The following is a 19,400-nucleotide window of genomic DNA, read 5'->3' as shown; positions in this document are numbered from 1 at the left end:
CAGATCCCAAAAGGTAGGGCTCCAGGACTTGATTGCATTCCTGCAGATCTCTTTATACAAGATATAGATTCATGGGCAACGTATATTCAAGTGCTAATGAATGCTATTGATAAGGGAGTTGCGATTCCTAGTTCCTGGGCAGGTGCTGTAATTCTCCCCATTTTTAAAAAGTGAGATCGTTCCCAGCCAGGCAATTACAGGCCTATAAGCCTGATTGGTTGCATTCAAAAGGTATCGGCCAGGGTGATCTTAGCCAGAATGCAGATTTGGTTAGAAGAAGAATGCGGCATACTTTCTGATTTACAAGCAGGGTTTCAACAGGGCGCTAGCACCGTGGATCAGGTTTTGAGGTTCGTCCTTATCTACTGGCGCACTGTCACATTGGATAAAGGCTCAATTTATGCTGCCTTCGTGGACCTAAGGTCCGCATTTGATTTAGTCCCCCGTACGAAACTTTGGCACTGCCTTTTAAAACTGGGGATGCCTTTGGACACTTTGGCATTTGTTATCAAACTCCATACGGATAACTTTGCCCAAGTCAGATGGGACATGGGTAGTACAACAGAGAAGTTCCCTATAGAGAAGGGCGTAAGGCAGGGCTGCGTATTGGCTCCTGCCTTATTTTCAATATACATAAATGGGGTATTGAAATAGTTTGAAAATTACCCCATGGGTGCCCCGACCTTGGTAGGAAATAAGATCCCTCTTCTAATGTTCGCCGACGACACCCTTATTCTTACTAAAACAAGACAGGGACTGCAACGTGCATTATTGAGATTTGAAGAGTTCTGTGCAGACCATGATCTTGTCGTTAATGTAGCCAAAACAAAATGTATGGTTCTCCAGAACTCAAACAAATACATTGGTGAAGTTAGAATGTCGGAGGGCCCGTTAGAGAAAGCCGAGACATTTTCATATTTAGGGATACACATTGATAAAAAACTAAGTTGGAAGCTGCAAATAGACAGCCTATCGGTGAGACATGCTCAACTATCTGGTGCGCTCCTTAAAGAGCGTAGATGTTCGTATACTAAACCTGTAGCTTCCATTCTCCAAATCTATAATTCCAGAATAAGTGCCTCTATCCTAGATGGAGTAGAATTATGGGGGTATGCAAATTTGGAATCTCTAGTGGTGGGTCAAAATAAGTTTTTAAGATCAGTAATTGGCCTCCCGGAATCGACCCCATTCCTCCCCTTATATTTAGATCTGGGTTGTCAGTCGATTAGGGGTGTTGTACATTATAGATTACTGATATACTGGAGGAGGCTCTGGGTGACCACAGAGCTGGCCAGTTATGCTTTGGTCCTGATGGAAGTTCGGGAGCTGGCTGTACACAAAAATATTGCATGGTTTAGTTCCGTTAAAAACATTCTTTGCTAACTGGGGGTAAGACATTTGTGGACTGATCCAGCGGTCAGCACATTTCCAAGTAAAGTTGAGCTAAAGGCTGCCTACTGGCATATGATCAATTTTAAATGGTGTACTGTTCTCCCTAAATCCACCTTGTCTAGCATCTTCCTGGGGATTAAACATGAACCAAAATTGGAGATGTATTGGGACCAAATCACTTGTACACGGGACCGAAAACTATTCCATCAGTTCAGAGTAGGAACTCTACCCACCAATGCCTTTACTTCAAAATGGCTCAAAGTAGATAGTAGTAGTAGCAACTGCCCTTTCTGCCTAGATAAGGAAGAATCAGTGCCTCACATTCTTTTTGCATGCCCTGCTTATAGCAACCCGAGGCGACGCTGGTTGAAACCCATTTGTATTGCCCTGGGTACCAGGTCATATACTGAGGCTTTTAGATTATTTAAAACATCAGCAGAGGGTCCCATTATGATAGCGATAGCTAAATTTTTGGGACGGGTATGGGCAACTCGATGGACGGACACGAGATTAGATGAAGCCATCTCTAGGTCTACCAACTGAGACCATCCATTTGTTTACTGTTCATTATAATATAATATAATATGTGATGAATTTAATTTGTGATTTGGTGCTCTTTTTAGGTATTTTTTAGATGCTTTTTATTATGCATGTTCCTGACAATCAAATGAGGATATTTTAGTGTATTATCTAATATTTATTTTTATAATTGGTATATGTCTTGTACAAACAAGTATGGTTACAAAGTAACAAATTGGTATGTTTAACCCGGATTTGATGTTTGTCTGAGAAAACTTTTGTGATTTCTTTTAAATCGAAATAAAGTTTATAAACTGAAACTGAATCAAGTCCTCCACCTCAGTAAGACTGCAGACATGCGCGCGCTGACATGAAGGCGCTCACCGCTCCTCAGCCACCGCCATTACAGCACGGCGGCCTTGATGCCACGCCGTGGTGCTTGCGTGCTGATCGTCACCGCGCGACAGCTCCATGCCGCTCAGAGACGGGCCGAGTTCCCTTCTGTACTCAACAGCAGCAGCTGCGGTCCGCGTCGGCTCTTTGCCAAACTTGGAGCGCTTGTTCCCCAGACTCTGGGCTCTACCCGCCGCTGTGTTTCTGGGCGAGCCTCGTCATTGGGACAAGGATAATTGCAGGATGTCTGCGCCAGGCTGTGGGAGCCTCACTCAATGGCGGCCATTCTGCTCGTGCGCCACCTAGCACCCCTCATGATTTTTTTATTTTGTCCCTATGGAAAGTTACCCATGTAAACACGGAACAGTGCAACCCCATTATAAGCCTATGGGAAAGATAGCCTTTCAACAGTGAAAAATGAAATACCCTGTATTTCACTATCAGGACATGTCACACACACTAGTACATGTCCAACGTTTCACATACACTGCACCCTGCCCATGAGTCAAGTCAAGTCAAGTCATGTAATTTGTATAGCGCACTACATACCCAGAGGGTTTCAAGGCGCTTAGGAAGGAGAGGAGGGTTACCTGTCAAATATCCATGTTTTAAGTTGCTTTCTGAATGCTAGGTGGTTCTGGGTAAGGCGAAGGCACGCGGGGAGTGAGTTCCATGTTTTGGCAGCCAGGTAAGAAAAGGATCTGCCTCCCATGGTGGTCTTGTTGATGCGAGGTACAGTGGCGAGGGCTTGGCTGGAAGAACGTAGTTGGCGGGGGGGGTGTAGAAGGACAGTCGTGAGTTGAGGCAATCTGGTCCGATGTCGTAGAGTGATTTGTGTGCTTGGGTAAGCAGACGGAAAGTGATCCTCTTATTGACGGGTAGCCAGTGGAGGTCTTTAAGGTGACCGGAGATGTGTTCGTTGCGTGGGTACCTTAGGCCTACCATAGGGGTGCCTGACATGTAAGGAAAGGGAAGGCTTGGGACTGGCAAGTGGGTGCACTTGCCAGGACAACATGGCAGTTCACCACTGCGTGCACAGACTCCACAATGGTAGGTCTGAGATACATTTAAGGGCTACTCGTGTGGGTGGCACAACCAGTGCTGCAAGGCCACTAGTAGCATTTGATTTACAGGCACTGGCACACCCTGTGCACTTTACTAGGGCCTTACCGGTAAATCAAGTATGCCAATCATGGCTAACCAATCACTGTCATAATTTATACAGAGAGCATATGCACTTTAACACTGATCAACAATGGTAAAGTTCCCAGAATCATATAGCCAACAAAAATAGGGTCAGAAAAATAGGAGGCAAATAGCAAAAAGTTGGGTGGTAAAACCAGGCAAAAGAGCCAGTCGTAACACAGAGAAATAACAGTCTTTCAAATGATTTGTAACTCACTTGAAGATCATACCCAAACTGAATCCAACTCGAGAAAGATGTGGAAAAAGCACTCTTCAAGTAACGGTTTTGGTACCGCACAGTCTAAACTGAATACCCCCCCTCTCAAAAGTACATGAGGCCGGGCCCTGACAGACAAGAACTAGGACAGTTTGTAACTCGTTTTGTCCCTTCCCCACCAAGTGTGTTGAATAGACTCCATACAAAACTCTCCAAATCAACGTGGTATAAACTTTCTTTATTTAGATATATAAAAACATATCTTTAAAAGATTCTTCCAGCACATAAATACGATCTTACAACTTAAAAGAGATTAAAAAAAGAAGAAAATAAAAACAAGGTGCAATGTGGCTTTCTTATCCGTGCTTGCTGCAACGTCAATTTAGAAATTAGCACTCCCGGACAATGCAGGTGGAGTTAGATGCACATTATTCTGCACAGTGGTCCAATTTTTCTAAGAGACTGTAGGCATACTGAACAAATGTGGCCAGTTTTATGTTTAAGTCAGTGTTTTCTAAGGACAGAGCAGCAGTAATGGCGTGTCTGCAAGTCCGAACTCCCAGCCTGTTCCATTCCGGCCTGAGTCGGCGTCTGCGTTGGGAAATGAAGAAGGGGCATATACAAAGCACGTGCAAAAAAGTTTCGTTTGCTGACCCACACCCTCTGCACGTTTGATCAGCCTTTTTTTGACGCCATGCAGGGAGATTTTGTAGGAAGCGCCAATCTCCCAGTCTTAGGGCGATCAAGAATCGCTTTAGATGATAAGAGAATGTTATTGACAGATCAATCAACGTGTTCTAACCTTTTGACTTCAATAGACCCACACTCAATCACTGCTGGAAACCAGTGGCCCCAGCCTAAACAATTTCTGCAATGCACAAAACTGGCCCGGACTGGCCGTAGCGGGCACCGTGGGGGTGGGGGCCGGTTTTGGGCCCCTGGGGGCAGATTTTGTTACAGTGCAGTTTTTGCAGCATAGCTGCAAAATCGGCCCTGTAACAAAATCGGCCGAAAACCCGCCCTGGCAAAGAGCTCGGCGGCACCCCTAAGCCCCGGAGAGGGGGCTGGGGCCGACCGAGCACTTTGCAAGTATACATCAACCAAATACACACAATTATGAGAATATTTCGGTTATTTCACAAGCAGAATTATTTAATTTTCGAAACAATAACCAACACTCAGCATCGCCCCCCCCCTTAGGTGTTGTAGACCCCAGGTTAAGAATCACTGTCCAGCATAAATATTGCTCTCATTAGGAGTTTCCTTGTAATTCTGAAGCACGCATAAATTATTTCTCCCTTCATCTTAATTACAATTTTGGTATTGAACTCAATCCTATTTAGTTTTCCCCTCACAGATTGGCAAAACCTCCCGAAATATGTGAGTGGATCAAAAGTTGTAAAGGTAGGAAAAGAATTCGAAATTGTTGCACAACCACTGCTACTACTCATTGCAAGGGTAAAAAATTATTCTTCAGAAAAGTTTCCCTGGGGAGATACCCATCCCTGTTTTAGCAGTATCTCCTAGGGTAGAATTCTAAGGCAGCCTTCTCAGTTGTACAGTAAATTGAAGAACTGGAGCAAGGAAACGGCAGTGCAAGAGAAATCTCAGTTATTTCTTCCAATTGCAATTAAGGAACGTATTGTTGAAGTTTCACAGTAGGTGGTTTTCTGTAAGGGTATTTGTTTCTGTAAGGCTTTTTTGTAGTGGAATCTTTGGAGGGTTTTTCCTCAATGAAGTAAGTTTTTTTTAATGGTGAAGTACACATGTGGTTAGCTTCCATGACCTATTGCCAGGAGGTGAAACTGACCAACAAAAGAGAAGCTTACCATAGTTGTGTCATTTTACAGACTGCAGTATAGAGGTTACCCTTTTCGGCATTGTGCTGAACCAGTGGGTAATGAGAGTGCTCATGTTGAATGTGAAAGATCCTGTCTCTATCTGACCACTGTGTCAGACTGCATAAAGGTTGCTGTGTCTTTTCCAAGGTACTCGAAACATTTCAATGTATGTTGGAAATAGCAGTTTTGGTATGTAGAGTATCTTCAGCTATATACACAATGAGTACCTCAAAATTTTAGTGGGTGGGGATCTTTAAGAAATTGATCCTCTCACGATAGGCTTGATGCAACTGGTACTCAAGACAGTTGCTTGGTGACTGTCTTTGTTTATTAGTTTGGTTACCTTTTAAATAAATGGAGCTTTGATATGGTTACAGAGTTTATAGATTCTTATGGATTCATCAGTGTAAGTATCCTTGAACCATAAAGGGGCACAAAATGGCATTCACGCCATGGTTGCAGGTCTCTACAAGTAACGATTCCGAAGAGCTAGTTGGCTTGTGCTTTCATCGGTGGAACTTGGGAGTTGCTAAAGGTCTACTTTCAATGTTCTGGAATATAGCTTGTTTTATAGCATCAGACTGTTTTTGTTCTGAAATGTGTGGGCCTTTGGTATAAGACCGCCTCATCTTTTCATTGACATGATACCCAACCTGACTGTGATAAAGAAGCACAATTGCAGAACATAAAAGGTATGTGCATGAACACAAATGCCATACATTCTCATTCCGGCGTGTGATGAATCTTTCAGCATATTTTTAAATGTCATTGTTTCATTACTTCATTACTTACAGTCAGAGTTGTCGCTTATCCAGAGAAGTCGATATGTCAGATCTGAGTACGTATTATGTTGAAAAAATGTTTTGATGCTCAAGTGCCTGGTGTGGTGGTTTTACATTAGTGAATTTCATTTATTTCCCTCTCAATAGGTGAAGCGGGAGCCAGGGGAGAATGGGACCAGCTTGACTGACGAGGAGCTGGTCACAATGTCTGTGCGGGAACTGAACCAGAACCTGCGCGGCCTTTCCAAAGAGGAGATCATTCAGCTGAAGCAGCGACGGCGTACCTTGAAAAATCGTGGCTATGCTGCCAGTTGTCGTGTAAAACGAGTAACCCAGAAGGAGGAGCTTGAGAAGCAAAAAGCAGAGCTGCAGCAGGAGGTGGAGAAGCTAGCCTCCGAAAATGCCAACATGAAACTGGAACTTGATGCCCTCCGCTCCAAGTATGAGGCACTTCAGAACTTTGCCAGGACTGTGGCCCGTAGTCCTGTAGCCCCTGCACGGGGACCCATCAACTCCAGTATGGGGCCTCTCCTGCCTGGCAAGGTAGCTGCTACAAGTGTGATTACGATAGTGAAATCGAAAACAGACGCAAGGTCATAGTAGGTGAAGGAAAGGTGCCGGACTGTCTTTGCTGAGAGAGCGTTTAGGCATGGAGCTATTCAGGACTCCCCTCAGAGCACAAATATCAACTCTTAACTTCTGCCTGGTCAAAGGCACATGGAAGGTAGCCCACGTGCTTACCCCTCCCACTCCTTGGAGATACTGTCTGCTTTAACTTCTTGTGTGCTTGTTGGTAGCTCCTACTTCGTCTTGCACCTCTGGGTGGACAAAAGGGTGTTTCTTATCTCCAGCTGAGTTTCCTAAATGTTTGGCAAACACTGGCCTCTCTGCCCAAGGAGGGGTTAATATATGCTTTTGGACACTTGTTTGCTACACATCCTACAAAGCCCTGGGAAGTTCTGCATCATCGCCCACTTCTTTGAGGATTTATGCTGCCATTCCTGCATCATCGGATATCGGTTTTTTTTCCCTAGAAGTAGTATTTTGACGTAGTAGGCTCTGTCATTATTAACACAATACTATAGCAGCCCTTCTCAGCAGTGCTGTAGCACTTGTGTTGGTAAATACTAGCCCGTCTCAGAAGGAAGCCAGAATTATGAAAGTGTCTATTGGAGGTCTTTATTTTTTTTCCTCGTACTGGTAACTATCAGTTCTTAACTGAAATGTATTTATAATGGAAGATTCCTTCATAGACCAGTCCTTTTATAAAGGTTGAATCTGGTCAAATCTCTATTGCTGGGCAGATTGAAGATTTGGTAAACCTCTAAGAACACAGTCTGGGTGGATTTGAGGAAATAGTACATTTCAAGCATTCTATTCATGTTTATGGTATGCCAGCAGGTTCCTCTGGCCTTCTTTAGAACAAGTTGGAGAAAAGGGCCCAAATAGCCACCCAGAAGGAGCTGGGGTGTGGTTAGCTCTGTGAGACTGTTTGCTGGCCTTGCATATTACATTGGATTCAAGAGATGCTAGCTCTTGTATGAAATAGCTATTGGGGGTGATAAAGGGAGGCTTTGATGGGAGGGTAGGAGAGAAAGCCGTGGCAAAAGGTAGAGGAATGGACTAGCAAAAGGCATGGGGAAACTTGTATATCCAGGCTATTGCAACTTCTAGGAGTGAGAGGAGCTCTGTCTGATGCAATCGTGAAGTTTCAGGTAGGCTTTCTTCCTAAGGTGAGAGCAAGATGGAGGATGCATGGTAGGCTCCGTAGTGAGCCGGTAATCCTTTGAGTAAAGGAAAACCCTTGCATAGTAGATGAGTGTAACCGAAAATATGTCAAGAAGGGGCTGTGCCTAAATCTGAGCATAGGATCTGTGTGCCCACTCGGAGTGAAGTGAATGGTTAGAAGGTGTGTGCTTTATGGGAGACTGACAGGGCTAGGATAACCTTCACTGAATATGTCCGTGAGATGGGAGTTAGTCCCCAATATGAGAGTAAAGGGAGCTCGGTGTGTCTAATGAAAATAGTGATATGACTGTGACTAAGTCCGTGAGTAGGAGTACATGGGCTTAAAGCGATAGGTGATGGTGAGTGAGGGACGCTGCCCTTAATGTGAAGTGAACTGGAGTGTATGCCTAATGCAGATTGAGATGAAGCTTCTGCCTAATATGGGATTGTTGATGGGTGGGTTTGCCTGTTGCATGAATGAAGAGGGGATTGCTCGTGATGCAAGAGTGAGTTGGGGCGTGGGGGTGAGTCTTGTGCCCAATGTGAGAGTAATGAAGAGACTTGTGCCAAATGTGGGAGTGAAGGCCGGGTTAGGTGGGTATTTTTAATGTGAAAGAAAGGCGAGGCCTGCATCCAAGGTGGAAGCCGGAAGTCTGTATCCAAACTAATTTCTAATTTGGGAATGAAAAGAGGGAGCTTGTGTCCTAAGCAGGAAGTGAGGGTGGGGAGCTGATTGCGGGAGTAGCTAACATTGTGCCTGTCTAGGAACGAGGAGGAGCCGATATCTCATGTGGCTGTGAAGGGAGCTTCTGTCTAACGTAAAAGAATGTGGGATGTGCCTCACAACTTGCACTGAGCAAGCTCTGTGTTTAAACGTATAAAGTATCTTTTCGAGCTATTTATGGTGTAATCGTTTACATAACCTGTTTGTAGTTGAATATCTTTATTTAAAAAAAGCTAAAAATATTGACAGAAAATGTGGAAACTGAAATCTCGTGAGGGAGCACCAGCGTCCTCGGCTGGAGTGAGCGGGAGGCCTGGGTCACTGATACCGCCCATATTCAGGTGTTTGATGGGGCCAGCTGTTTGAATTTCAAACGACCCTCAGGCTTTCCATTGAAGTGCATTGGGCAGAATCGATGGCACAAAGGGGTAGTAACTATTATTAGATCCGGAAGAGGGACAGTTTATTTAATTTATTTATATAATCGTACTGTTCTTACTCGCTTCTCTCCTACCGTTGGGAAGTCTTCTCAGATGGCTTTATTGTTGAGCAGGTGCCATTGCTCTGTCATTTTAGGAATTTAGGAACCCAGAGGCAGAAGCCCAAGACTGGGAGACTCTGCCCACTTGAGACTCTCTCCTCCCATTCCAGTACTTCACCCAGCTCTCTATTGTTTGTATGTAGAGAGAATTGGTGGGTTGCTTCACAGGTTTTTACTCGTACTCTTGTACTTATCGTATTCCTTAAAAAATTGTTGGAAAAGGACGAGGGCCTTTTTGTTCCCTGGCATCCATTCCTTTGGTTTGTTGTTGGAAAGTTTACACATTTTACATCGATTGGGTACGTGAACCACTTTGTGTTTCGTCATGCGCCGGATGCTTTTTGTGTACATGTTTGTGTTAATATTGTGTTTGAATAGGATCTGCCAAAATAAGGCTTTATACCAGCGAAATGAAGGGATAATTAGTGAGTTTGTTTGTTTTCTGAACTATCAAAATAAAGCAGTTGGTGCGTCCTCTGACGTTCATGTTCACACCCCTTTCAGGGAAATTAACGGCGGTTGGTCTGAGGCGCATGGAGCTTTGGTATCGACTGTCCTAAATTACTCTAATGTGATTACCTCACGAGCTTCAGTCTGAAATGACATTTAAATTAATAAGTGGTCAGACATTCTATTCCCTCAAAACCACTTTTTTCTGTGGTCCTTACTGGGAAAGACAGCCTCAGTACATCTGTCCCTTCCCCATACTCTGTAAATAGTGATACCACTAAGGAGTACATGGTAGACTTCCACACAGCTTTGTGACTTTCATGCTTGCTCAAAGCTGGGCTTCTCTGCTGACCAGCTCTTTGATCAGATCTGATTCAACGCCCCGTTGCTTCTGCCACATTTGTGTCAAATAGTTGCTACACAGATCATTGCTCCACCTTGTTAGTTGATGGAGAAGAATGCTGCAGATTTTAAAGAGTCCTGTTAATGGCACTGAGTAATCAATGTCTCACACCCATGAAGTGTCCCTTTGGTGTTTTTTCAAGGCCAACAGTGCAATAACGTGCATTGTCGGCAGCGCTTGGCCTCTGCTTTGCCTCCTCATGAGGAAAAACTTTATATGCTGTAGGGCACAAATTTGATGTTGTGTGCAATAACTCTACACAGATTAACAAGCCATCCTGACGTGCCTTCCAAATGCGAGAAAAAATAAAGCAATTAAAAAGTTAAGTCTTAGCATGTCAAATTTTAAGCATTACTTGTCATCCAACAAAGTGACAAAGGTGGGCTATCTTTCGAGGCTGCCACTGGTACACCAGCCTTATTGCTTAACTGGACTAGCCAGTGTAAAAGGCCCATCTCTAGTGTTAATAAAAACCTCCATAGACTAGTTCAAAATCCTGCTTTTCATTTTAAATATAGCTCCGAATTATTAGAAATACTGTAGATTTAGGTATAATCCATCACCTCAAAATAGAAGAAAGAAAAATCTGTTTCAATTAAAGGTGCTCTTCACTTTATCAAATGTGAATGTTAGCCCCAAAAGAACTGAATGTGTCATTGTGACCCCTATTTCAGATCAAACACTTCAATATTTCAGACGATCTGAATTAAAACGTATGCTCATCATTTAAGAAAGGTGTACTAAGGTACATTGGTTCTACTAGTGGCGAGTCAAGGTAAGAAGTTCAGAATTCAGTGAAATGTATTAGGTTCTGTGAAAAGAAAGGGGAAGGGTACTTTCCTCTTGGTACTTCACCGGATCTTTGTAAGAGTCCAGATCTCTACGTCTTCAGTCAGCTTCTACCAATTGACCGCTGGATGTATTCTATAAGCCTGCTGCAGGTTAGGTTCTCTATCCCAATTTGGCCACCACATTGGAAATCTCTTTTTTCCTGGTTGCAGCCTCCCATTATCTTTGTGAGGTGCTACTTTTCAGCATTGAAGGTCTCGTGAAGGTCATGGTGACCGTGGCGATGACCGTCCAACTATGAAAACAACGCATTCACTTTTACCCGTAGTTAGAGGGCTGGCTAATAAAATCATTATTTCCTGTAGAAAGTATGTGCATCTTTGATAACATTTACTGAGTAAGGATGTCTGTGATTTGGACTAAATCAATTGTTACCTACTCCTACTTTGCATTGCATTATATTGTCTGTTGTTTCATTGATGCGTCTCTTGTTTCTACCACCACACAGAGTTTATCTTCCTCCAGCAGTGTCTTATTTTCAGAAGAAGATGACATCTGGGCTTAATGGCAGTATATACTCTGATAGTGCCCATTGCAAAATGGCATGTGAAGTTGACTGCTATTCAGTTTGCGATTGAGATTAATTTTCAAACTGCTGCAGATGGGCTGTGCAGGTTGCTTTCAGCTCCCTGGAAATGATCACTACCGTGTAAGTTGTTCATCTCTCTCCATGCCCTCTAGGACACAGCGTTGCCCTGGGCTTTTCATAACAAACCAGTGCTATCAGTTGTGTTAGTCTAGTTCTATGGAAATAAAATAAAACTACAAAATCAATAATTCATTAGGTTGTCGCATGAATGCCCAGGATTGGAAACAAGGTGTCTATGCGTGGGGCATAGGATATAGAGCAAGCGGAAGACTACTACACAGGAATGGCAGTTTAAATGTCTGCCCTTAGTGTTTTTTCCTAGCTTCCGGAAGACATTCTACTTAAACCCCCAATGTGACACTCAGAGCTTTGGTTACCTCAGCCTTTTTAGCCGATGGCTTTCAGTCAATACACTAGTGACATGGATGCCTGGATCCGTATTAAACATGCTTCTCATTTTCATTCATTCCGCTGGGCCCACCTTTTAAAAGGTGAGCCCAGCACAGAGAAGGAAAATGTGCCATATTATGATGAATGTGCTGCCCTCAGGGCAGTCGCAAAATCACGCTGTACTGGGGACAGCGCATTCATGTGACAAACGGAGCAGCAGCTTTTGAAGCCACTCTGTGATTTCACAGTGCAAGCTGCACCTACCTGCACTTTTAAAGGGGATTAGATATCCCCGTGCAGGCGGGTGCAGTCAGTGACTGCACCAGCTTGTAAGGAGATGTCTGGGGTTCCCCCTCCATAGGGCACCCCAGGGCTCTCAGGGAGCGCACACACAGAGTGCCACCTTTTAGGTGGTGCACTGTTAGTGCGCCTCCTGAGAGCTTCTTTGCCTCTGGGCCTGTAATACGATGCAGGTGCAGAGGCAATGGGATTCCCTCATTTGCATGGGGCACGCCCCCATCCAAATGAAGGACCGCCCCGAAGATGGCACTGAATGTGTGCCTGCACTATTGGTTTTACAGAAGGTGCCATACAAGCATCTCCTTCCTCTTCTGTAATACCAAAGTCCCCCAGTGGCGCAAAAAGCGGGCTTAAACGCCCATTGCTCCCCCAGGGCACTTTATGTAATACTGCCCCAGTTCTTCTAGTTGCCATACCCTCTGCTCGTAGAGTAAGTGAAATTTAATCTTGTCAGCAGAAGAAGAGAGTTTAATTGGCACAACATTTCCAATGTTTCATAGGATAATCTGACTTTCCTTTCAACCAGGAGACGTTTACCTACATGTTTCCAGTTCTTCCTCTGAAGCAGAAATTACTTTACATTGTTTAGATGTTGAGTGGGCCCTATGTTTCTGTCTGGCTAGAATAAGCTTTTTTTCAGGAATTGTTTCATTTTATTCCTGAGAGTTGCTTGCTCGATTCAAGGCACTTTATATAAGGAATGCATGTTTGTGCCGTAAGCTTAATGGGGTCCTCTGATTCTTATAAAGCATTTTCTTAAGTTTGACTTCTAGCTTTCTGTTGACTCTATTTTCCAGAATGCTAGTTCCAGAGATGAAACCGCCAGGTCTTATTGGAAATATTTCATTATTTCTTCTGGATGTAGAGTATCCTCTCTTCCACTGAAGTCATACTTGTTTGAGAATCTTTCAATTCATAGATTTGGAGTGACTGTGAAGCAACTTTACCAACAAGTTATTTTTCGCCCATCATTTCATTCAGGTATGTGGCCAACTTTCCTTCTCCTCTCCTTAGAAAAAAAAGCAATATCATAGTAGGTGAAGAAAACAAGTGGTGTACGGGAGCTTGATGAGTAACAAGAAGAGTAGCGAGTAGTAAATGGATCTTTCCTTGCTGTCTTTTGTAGGTTAGATTTCTTAAAGTGATTTTGCTGCGGCACCTGCTCTTCAGTATGATCCAGTGGAAGAATTTCGAGTTTGTAGGCGTGAAGGGATGCCTACTTATACATATTGCACAGGTGTTGCTAGCCTTTCACCATGGGGTAATACCACAGTGATGTTCTGGTACGGTGCTCACAGTGGACTATACCACATTGTCAAAACTCTGCAACAGCATTCAGTATAATGTTTAGCCACCCATTTCCAAATGAAGGGGGTTGCAAAGAAAATCTGCCACTTGAATGGTATAACTTATTTGCTAGAGAATGCCTTGGTGACTGATGCTACTTCTGCTTGGGATAACTGTCCCACAATTTGTAATGTATGCTCTTCTATTGTGGAGAGCAACGCGCCTTGTTTTTAGGATTGCAAATGCGCAGGTAGCTCTTATCTGCCTGATTGTTATTGGGGCACCTCTTAGGTATTGAGAGAGTCGAGTTAAAACAAAAAGTTCCAATGGTTTAGCATCATGGGAGACTGATAAAGCACTTAACTCATTCAGGCATTGCAGGTGTGGGTGGAATGTCCTGCTGGCAGCAGTGTCTTAGGGTGGCATATTCTACTGGTACTTCAAGCTGCAGGAAATATGTTGTCTTGGTGTACCTTTGGAATGGGATAGTGGGATGTGTCTACCATTGTAGATAGAGGTGGCATGTCCCTATGGTATTGCCGTGGATATTGGTGGTATGTGTTGCTGGTGTCCCATACTTGAGGTGGCATGTAATGCAGGTTTCACTCTGGATGGGGTAGCATGTTTCTATTATGCCTAAGAGGTTATCTTTACTGCTGGTACCCAGTTTCCCCAACGTTTCCTAGAGGTATTGACGAATGAGGATGGGGAAACCCGTTTCCCTGGTGTCACTGTGAATGTGGCGATATGTTCTGTTGGTATGGTTGATCAGGTGCTAGTATTGCTTTTTACGTTAGAGAGTCGGCTTATCACTCTGATATCAATCTTGATTTGGGTGGCTTTTCCTCCTGCTCACCAGTGAAGCGGAAGCCTGTGCTTCCTCTTATGGATTTGCCATGGTATCTTGCTCATTTTGATGTGAAGCTTTTGTACCACAGAGATTAAAAAAAATAATAATTAATAGAAACATAGCCACAGTTTGTTGGCAAAAGACGAAAGAAACCTTTTTACGAAGATGAAGACAAGTCTGAATGTTTGTAATTTTTGTTTTTATAAACTGTAATTGTATATGCTTTGTAAAAACCAGTTACAAGAAAGATCCTATTTGAACTTTTTTTTTAACAGTTGTACCAAAAGTGACTTACTCTACTAACTTCCTTTCCCCTGGTCGTGAGCTTGGTGCTTTTTGGTGCGTATCAGTATGTGCCTATGCGTATCTGTGTGTCAGTATGTGCAGCACTGTGATGTGGCAATGTAGTTCCACATGCAGATGTCACTGTGAAATTTTGCTCTTTGTTTCCATTTAGGGACACAGAACTAGACAATGATACAGTCTCTTTTCTCTTTGAGTTACATTATTGTGACTGGCCTTCATAACATGTGGTGCTTTCCCTCATTTTTTCTGTAACTTCCTTGTTGTCTACTTGTTTGTGAATTGTTGTATTCAGAATATCTTGAAAATAACGTGTATTTTGAGGCAGCTCAAAATTCTCCAAACCGCTACATGACTGGCCTCTTTCATAGGGGTTCATACAATTTCATTGAAATGTTTTCCTAGGTGTGCGCTTGTCTTTGCCGTTTCCTGTACCCCATAGGCATGGGTGTTAGCACTGCACCTGCAAGGCTAGATTTACACTGCAGGGACTTCCCAGAAGGGACAAAAGATTTCAGATAGCCTCATGTAAACTGGTGCCAGTACTTCCACGATTCCTAACCCTTCAGCTACTACCTCTTCCATACTCCAGAGAGTTTTTTGAAGCTCTCCAGCAGGCCCTCTTCCTTTTTAACTAGTACCAGTATCGTGCTTCTGCTTATGTTAATGGCTTTCTTCCATCTTTGTCAGTATTGACACTGTGCCCAAGCCTCGGGTTATCTCCAGTCTTCCACTCAACTGCTGATTTGTATCAGTGACATACGTCTGTCGCAGCACTGATACCATGCCCTAGCATATGGGCCGGTGCTACTTGAAAACCAGTGTAGGCAGCTGTCTTAACCTGCCACCTCAAATGACCACAAAATGGTGACAGATTATAGCAGCTGTAAGGCAAAATATAATTTTCCCTGGGGCTTTGAAAATTATTACAAGCTCTTCCTACCATGTGTTAGCGGCATTCCTCTAAAAAACTATTGATGCCACCATGCTCTAGACTTGTGTTAGCAGACTTTTTTCACCTCTGCCAGTACTGATACGATGCCCTAGCTTTGCATTTACACTGTTCTTCCACCTTGACCCATACTTTGTATATGCTGCAGTTTGTGTTAAAGACATACTTTCATCTTTGCCTGCACTTATGCCATGGATGAGCCTTTATGGAGGTATGCTTCAGTATCAGCCAATACTAGCGCAATGCCTAAGTGTCACCTATGGGCTGTTTCCAGCCTTGCATTCTGGTACTGTCTGCGGCTTTGTTTTTTCTTTTTCTTACTGGTACTCAGTTGGAGCCTTGGTGTGGAAATAGTCTCTCACTAACGTTGTGCCCAAGTTTTGTGCTAGGACCACTCTTCCAACAAGTGCTTATACTGCATTCAAGCTTTTTGTCAGCAGCTGGCAGGTCCTGGTGTGGTGGGCAATCTTCCATATTTGATACTGTTGCTGAAACAGTAATCTGGCATAGTGTTTGAGACAGCTGTTCATGACGGCCATGTGGTACTTCCTGCATCTTTTCTCCTACCATCCAAACATTGACACACAGTGCATGTATTCAGTGCAGTGTTTTTTACATCTGAACTATTAGTGATGACCTTCATAACATTGACCTGATGGCCCTGTGCATCTCCATCACCATGGTGGCCTTATTCGATGTTGAGGCCCATGACTTGGAAATATATTTGTTATCTGGTAGTTATTTCTTCATGAATGCATGATTCTCTCTCTAATTTGCGTTTCCCTATTTTTAATAGTCTTGGGAAACAACCCTTTGCTCCTTTAGGTATTTTTGACAAAGGACGCCTGCTGACTGGACATTTCAACTGAGTACGTTGGAAAGGTTCTTTTCTTTGGTCCTGTAAACCAGAGTGAAAAAGGTAGAGCTCTCTGAACTCCACAGGATGTTCTTCCAGTGGTTTATGGTCGCAGAGCTTGAAAATAGGTGTTCATAGTCTTCGTTGGTGGAGTAAGGTCCAGAGATTCATCACTCATGAAGGATTACTGACACTGCAGGAATCCGATGTGCAGCATGGACTACTGCTGCCTACTCTCCTTGGGGCTGTGGTCCTGTATTTCATGGCACTTAGAGATCTTCTGAACATGAAGTTTGGCACTGCTTGCACTGCTAGCATTGCAGAGATGCCTGCTATACTGGCACTTCAAGCATAACATTTGCCACTTCTAGCACTTTGCGTCTAGCCCATGTGCTATGCTCTGAGTAGATGTTGAAAGGACTGCACTGCGGGTACCTTTCTCATGATGCGTGGCACCTCTCAAGTGCAGCACACCCAACTGTACTGGTACTGGAAGCATGACATGTGCCACTACCTGCTCTTCTAAAAGAGTTTTGGCATCTATTGCTCTTTCTGATCTGCTGGCAAAATGTTTCTGATGTGCGCAGCATTGCCTTCTCTGCCATAACTGGGCGCCATGTCTGCTGGCACTATACTTGGGAAGAGCAGTACTGCCTGCTTTGCTTGCACTATGGGCCAGTAGAATTGAACACATGGCTTAGCATGTGCTCTGGTCCTATATGTTGCTGAACCTGGTCTTCTGGTACCTTTCCCCTGACAAGTGACACTTCAAACAAATGCACCACTACATGCTGTGAAGGCACTGCGTGTCAGGTGTTGCTGCCTGCTCTACAGGTATTGTGCTAAAAATGCACCACTAAATGCTGTGCAAGCATATCAGGTGTCCCTGCTTGCGCTGCAGGTACTGTGCTTCTGGCACAATGTATGAAACTCCTACTCGTATAGAAGTGTTGTGAGCTTTTCTGTGGTCCTGCTAGTACCGTACTTCGAAACATGTGCAGTGTTGCGTTCCTTTCAGGTCTTGTGCTCATAAATTGTGACACTGCCTTCTCTTTGTGCCTGGTATTAATTGCATCTTTACCTGCTCTGCTCGCACTGCTAATGGCGGAGTAGGTGGTGTGATCCCAGTAGGTCCAGCTTTGCTTTCTCTATTGGCACTGTAAACCTAGTGTTTCCTGTCCTCCTGGCACTTGTTGAAGTGCAGTAATGCTTGCCCTGCTAACACGTCACACATGGCTTGGGACTGTCTTCCTTAGGTGTGTGGCAGAACCTGCTACACTGATACAGTGCTGTGGCCCTGCCTGATCTGCTGACCCAGTTCTTCTGACATTTGTTGCATTGCTTGATCTTCTGGCACTGTGCGTGTGGGATGCGTAGCGCGGCCTTCTCTAGCACTCAGAAAATGGAGTCACTCTTATGTCATATTGAGTGACTGAGAAAAACAGTGTCAATGGGTCTCCCCTCCTAATTTGGAATTATGAAAAAGTTGGTTCTGCCCTGGTGGAGTTAGATTTGCTGTTAATAATTACCTAAAGATGGCGAAGCAGAAGCTGGGACAGGCAATTAGTTAAATGTCTGGAACTACATAAAATACCAATCATGAAACTCCAAAGCAGATATATCTAACATGCCAGACTCTGGCACGCTAGGCGCTTAAGTGCTTTTGACCACCAGCCCCGCACTGTTCGTAGAACGGACCATTGTTCTGACCAACACGCACCAGGCACTGACCAGCATACACGAATCGCTGCGCAAATATACAAGCATGCAGGAAAATTTACACCAAAGTAGGAGTTTCTCATTTCTTTGGGCCCTGCAGGTTCAGATTCATATTTAATGTATGTTTGCGAGACCCATTGACGCACAGCTATGTCCCTCACATGTGTGACAAATTAAATGTTAAGTTATACTTGTGTGACTATTAGTTTCTTTCTGATTTGTTGTCCATTAGGGTTGTTTCATGTGTGTGTTTGAAAAACCCTTTGCCAAACTGGAATATTAAATGAGAAATAATGTTCCAAGCACTTACATGTTGTGAAAAGGGCTGCCGTGGCTGCTATCGGGGTCTCCCTCATGCATCAGTCTTGACCGCGAAGCTGTGGTCACTTAGAGCGGGGTTGCTGGTGTTTGGGAGGGGACTGGCTTTTCTTTAATGTACTGAATTTACATTTTTGTCGAGGAAGCAAAGTCAGAAATGTAAAGTATTAATGAAACAGTGGCAAATCTGTAAATATTGCGCACCAAAAAATAAATATAAATGGTACTGACGTGATATTTGGTTGACTTTCAAAATAAAATCTATTGAAGTAGCGTAATAAAGTGGCTTATTCAGCAACGTCCTTTTAATAATATGTATTTATTGATAAATTATTGTACTGTTCTGGTCTGTTGCTTTATGTCTGGGGCAGTTTTCCCCCACTCCAGTTGGAGATGATGTTAATTTATTTGTGTATATAATGTATGTTTGTTGATATAAGGCGTCCTTTATTTTGTATATGACCAATAAAAGATCTTTAAAAAAATCTCACTTTTTGCATCTTTCCTGGATCTTTTTGCATCGATTCTAATATGACTTGAAATATTGGGGCTTCTTTACAGATCTGGTGTTAGCCACAAGATATATATATATTGGTGGCGGAGTCGGAGGGCTCCGTTTGTCGTTTGGAGAAGCATTACCGACGTAGTGAAGTAATTCGTGGCAGTACTAAGGTGGGAAAGCAGCGCTTTTGTGCGGACCGATTCACGAACGCCTCAAGAGGACTGATATACGAGCCCGAGCAGCAGGCAAGTTCGTGAACACATTTTACATTTATTTAAACAGCTCAAGTAAGTTGCGGGAGAGGCATGTC

The 19,400-nt window shown here is 43.7% G+C and overlaps 1 protein-coding gene across 2 annotated transcripts in view; it reads left to right on the top strand.

Moving 5' to 3' along the window:
• Nucleotides 1–10,760, top strand: part of MAFG (MAF bZIP transcription factor G) — a 164,879-nt gene extending 154,119 nt beyond the window's left edge. For both annotated transcript variants that reach the window (XM_086931176.1, XM_086931177.1), the window contains exon 3: nucleotides 6,477–10,760. In XM_086931176.1, the coding sequence (XP_086787302.1) occupies nucleotides 6,477–6,929 (453 nt within the window). In that variant the 3' untranslated portion in view covers nucleotides 6,930–10,760. The remainder of the gene's footprint in view (nucleotides 1–6,476) is intronic.
• The last annotated feature ends 8,640 nt before the right edge of the window (nucleotides 10,761–19,400 follow it).

The sequence above is a fragment of the Lissotriton vulgaris genome, chromosome 7 (assembly GCF_964263255.1).
Source record: "Lissotriton vulgaris chromosome 7, aLisVul1.2, whole genome shotgun sequence".
Lineage (NCBI taxonomy): Eukaryota > Metazoa > Chordata > Amphibia > Caudata > Salamandridae > Lissotriton > Lissotriton vulgaris.
Note: the sequence above shows the minus strand (reverse complement) of the source record. Positions and strands in the feature narration are given on the sequence as shown.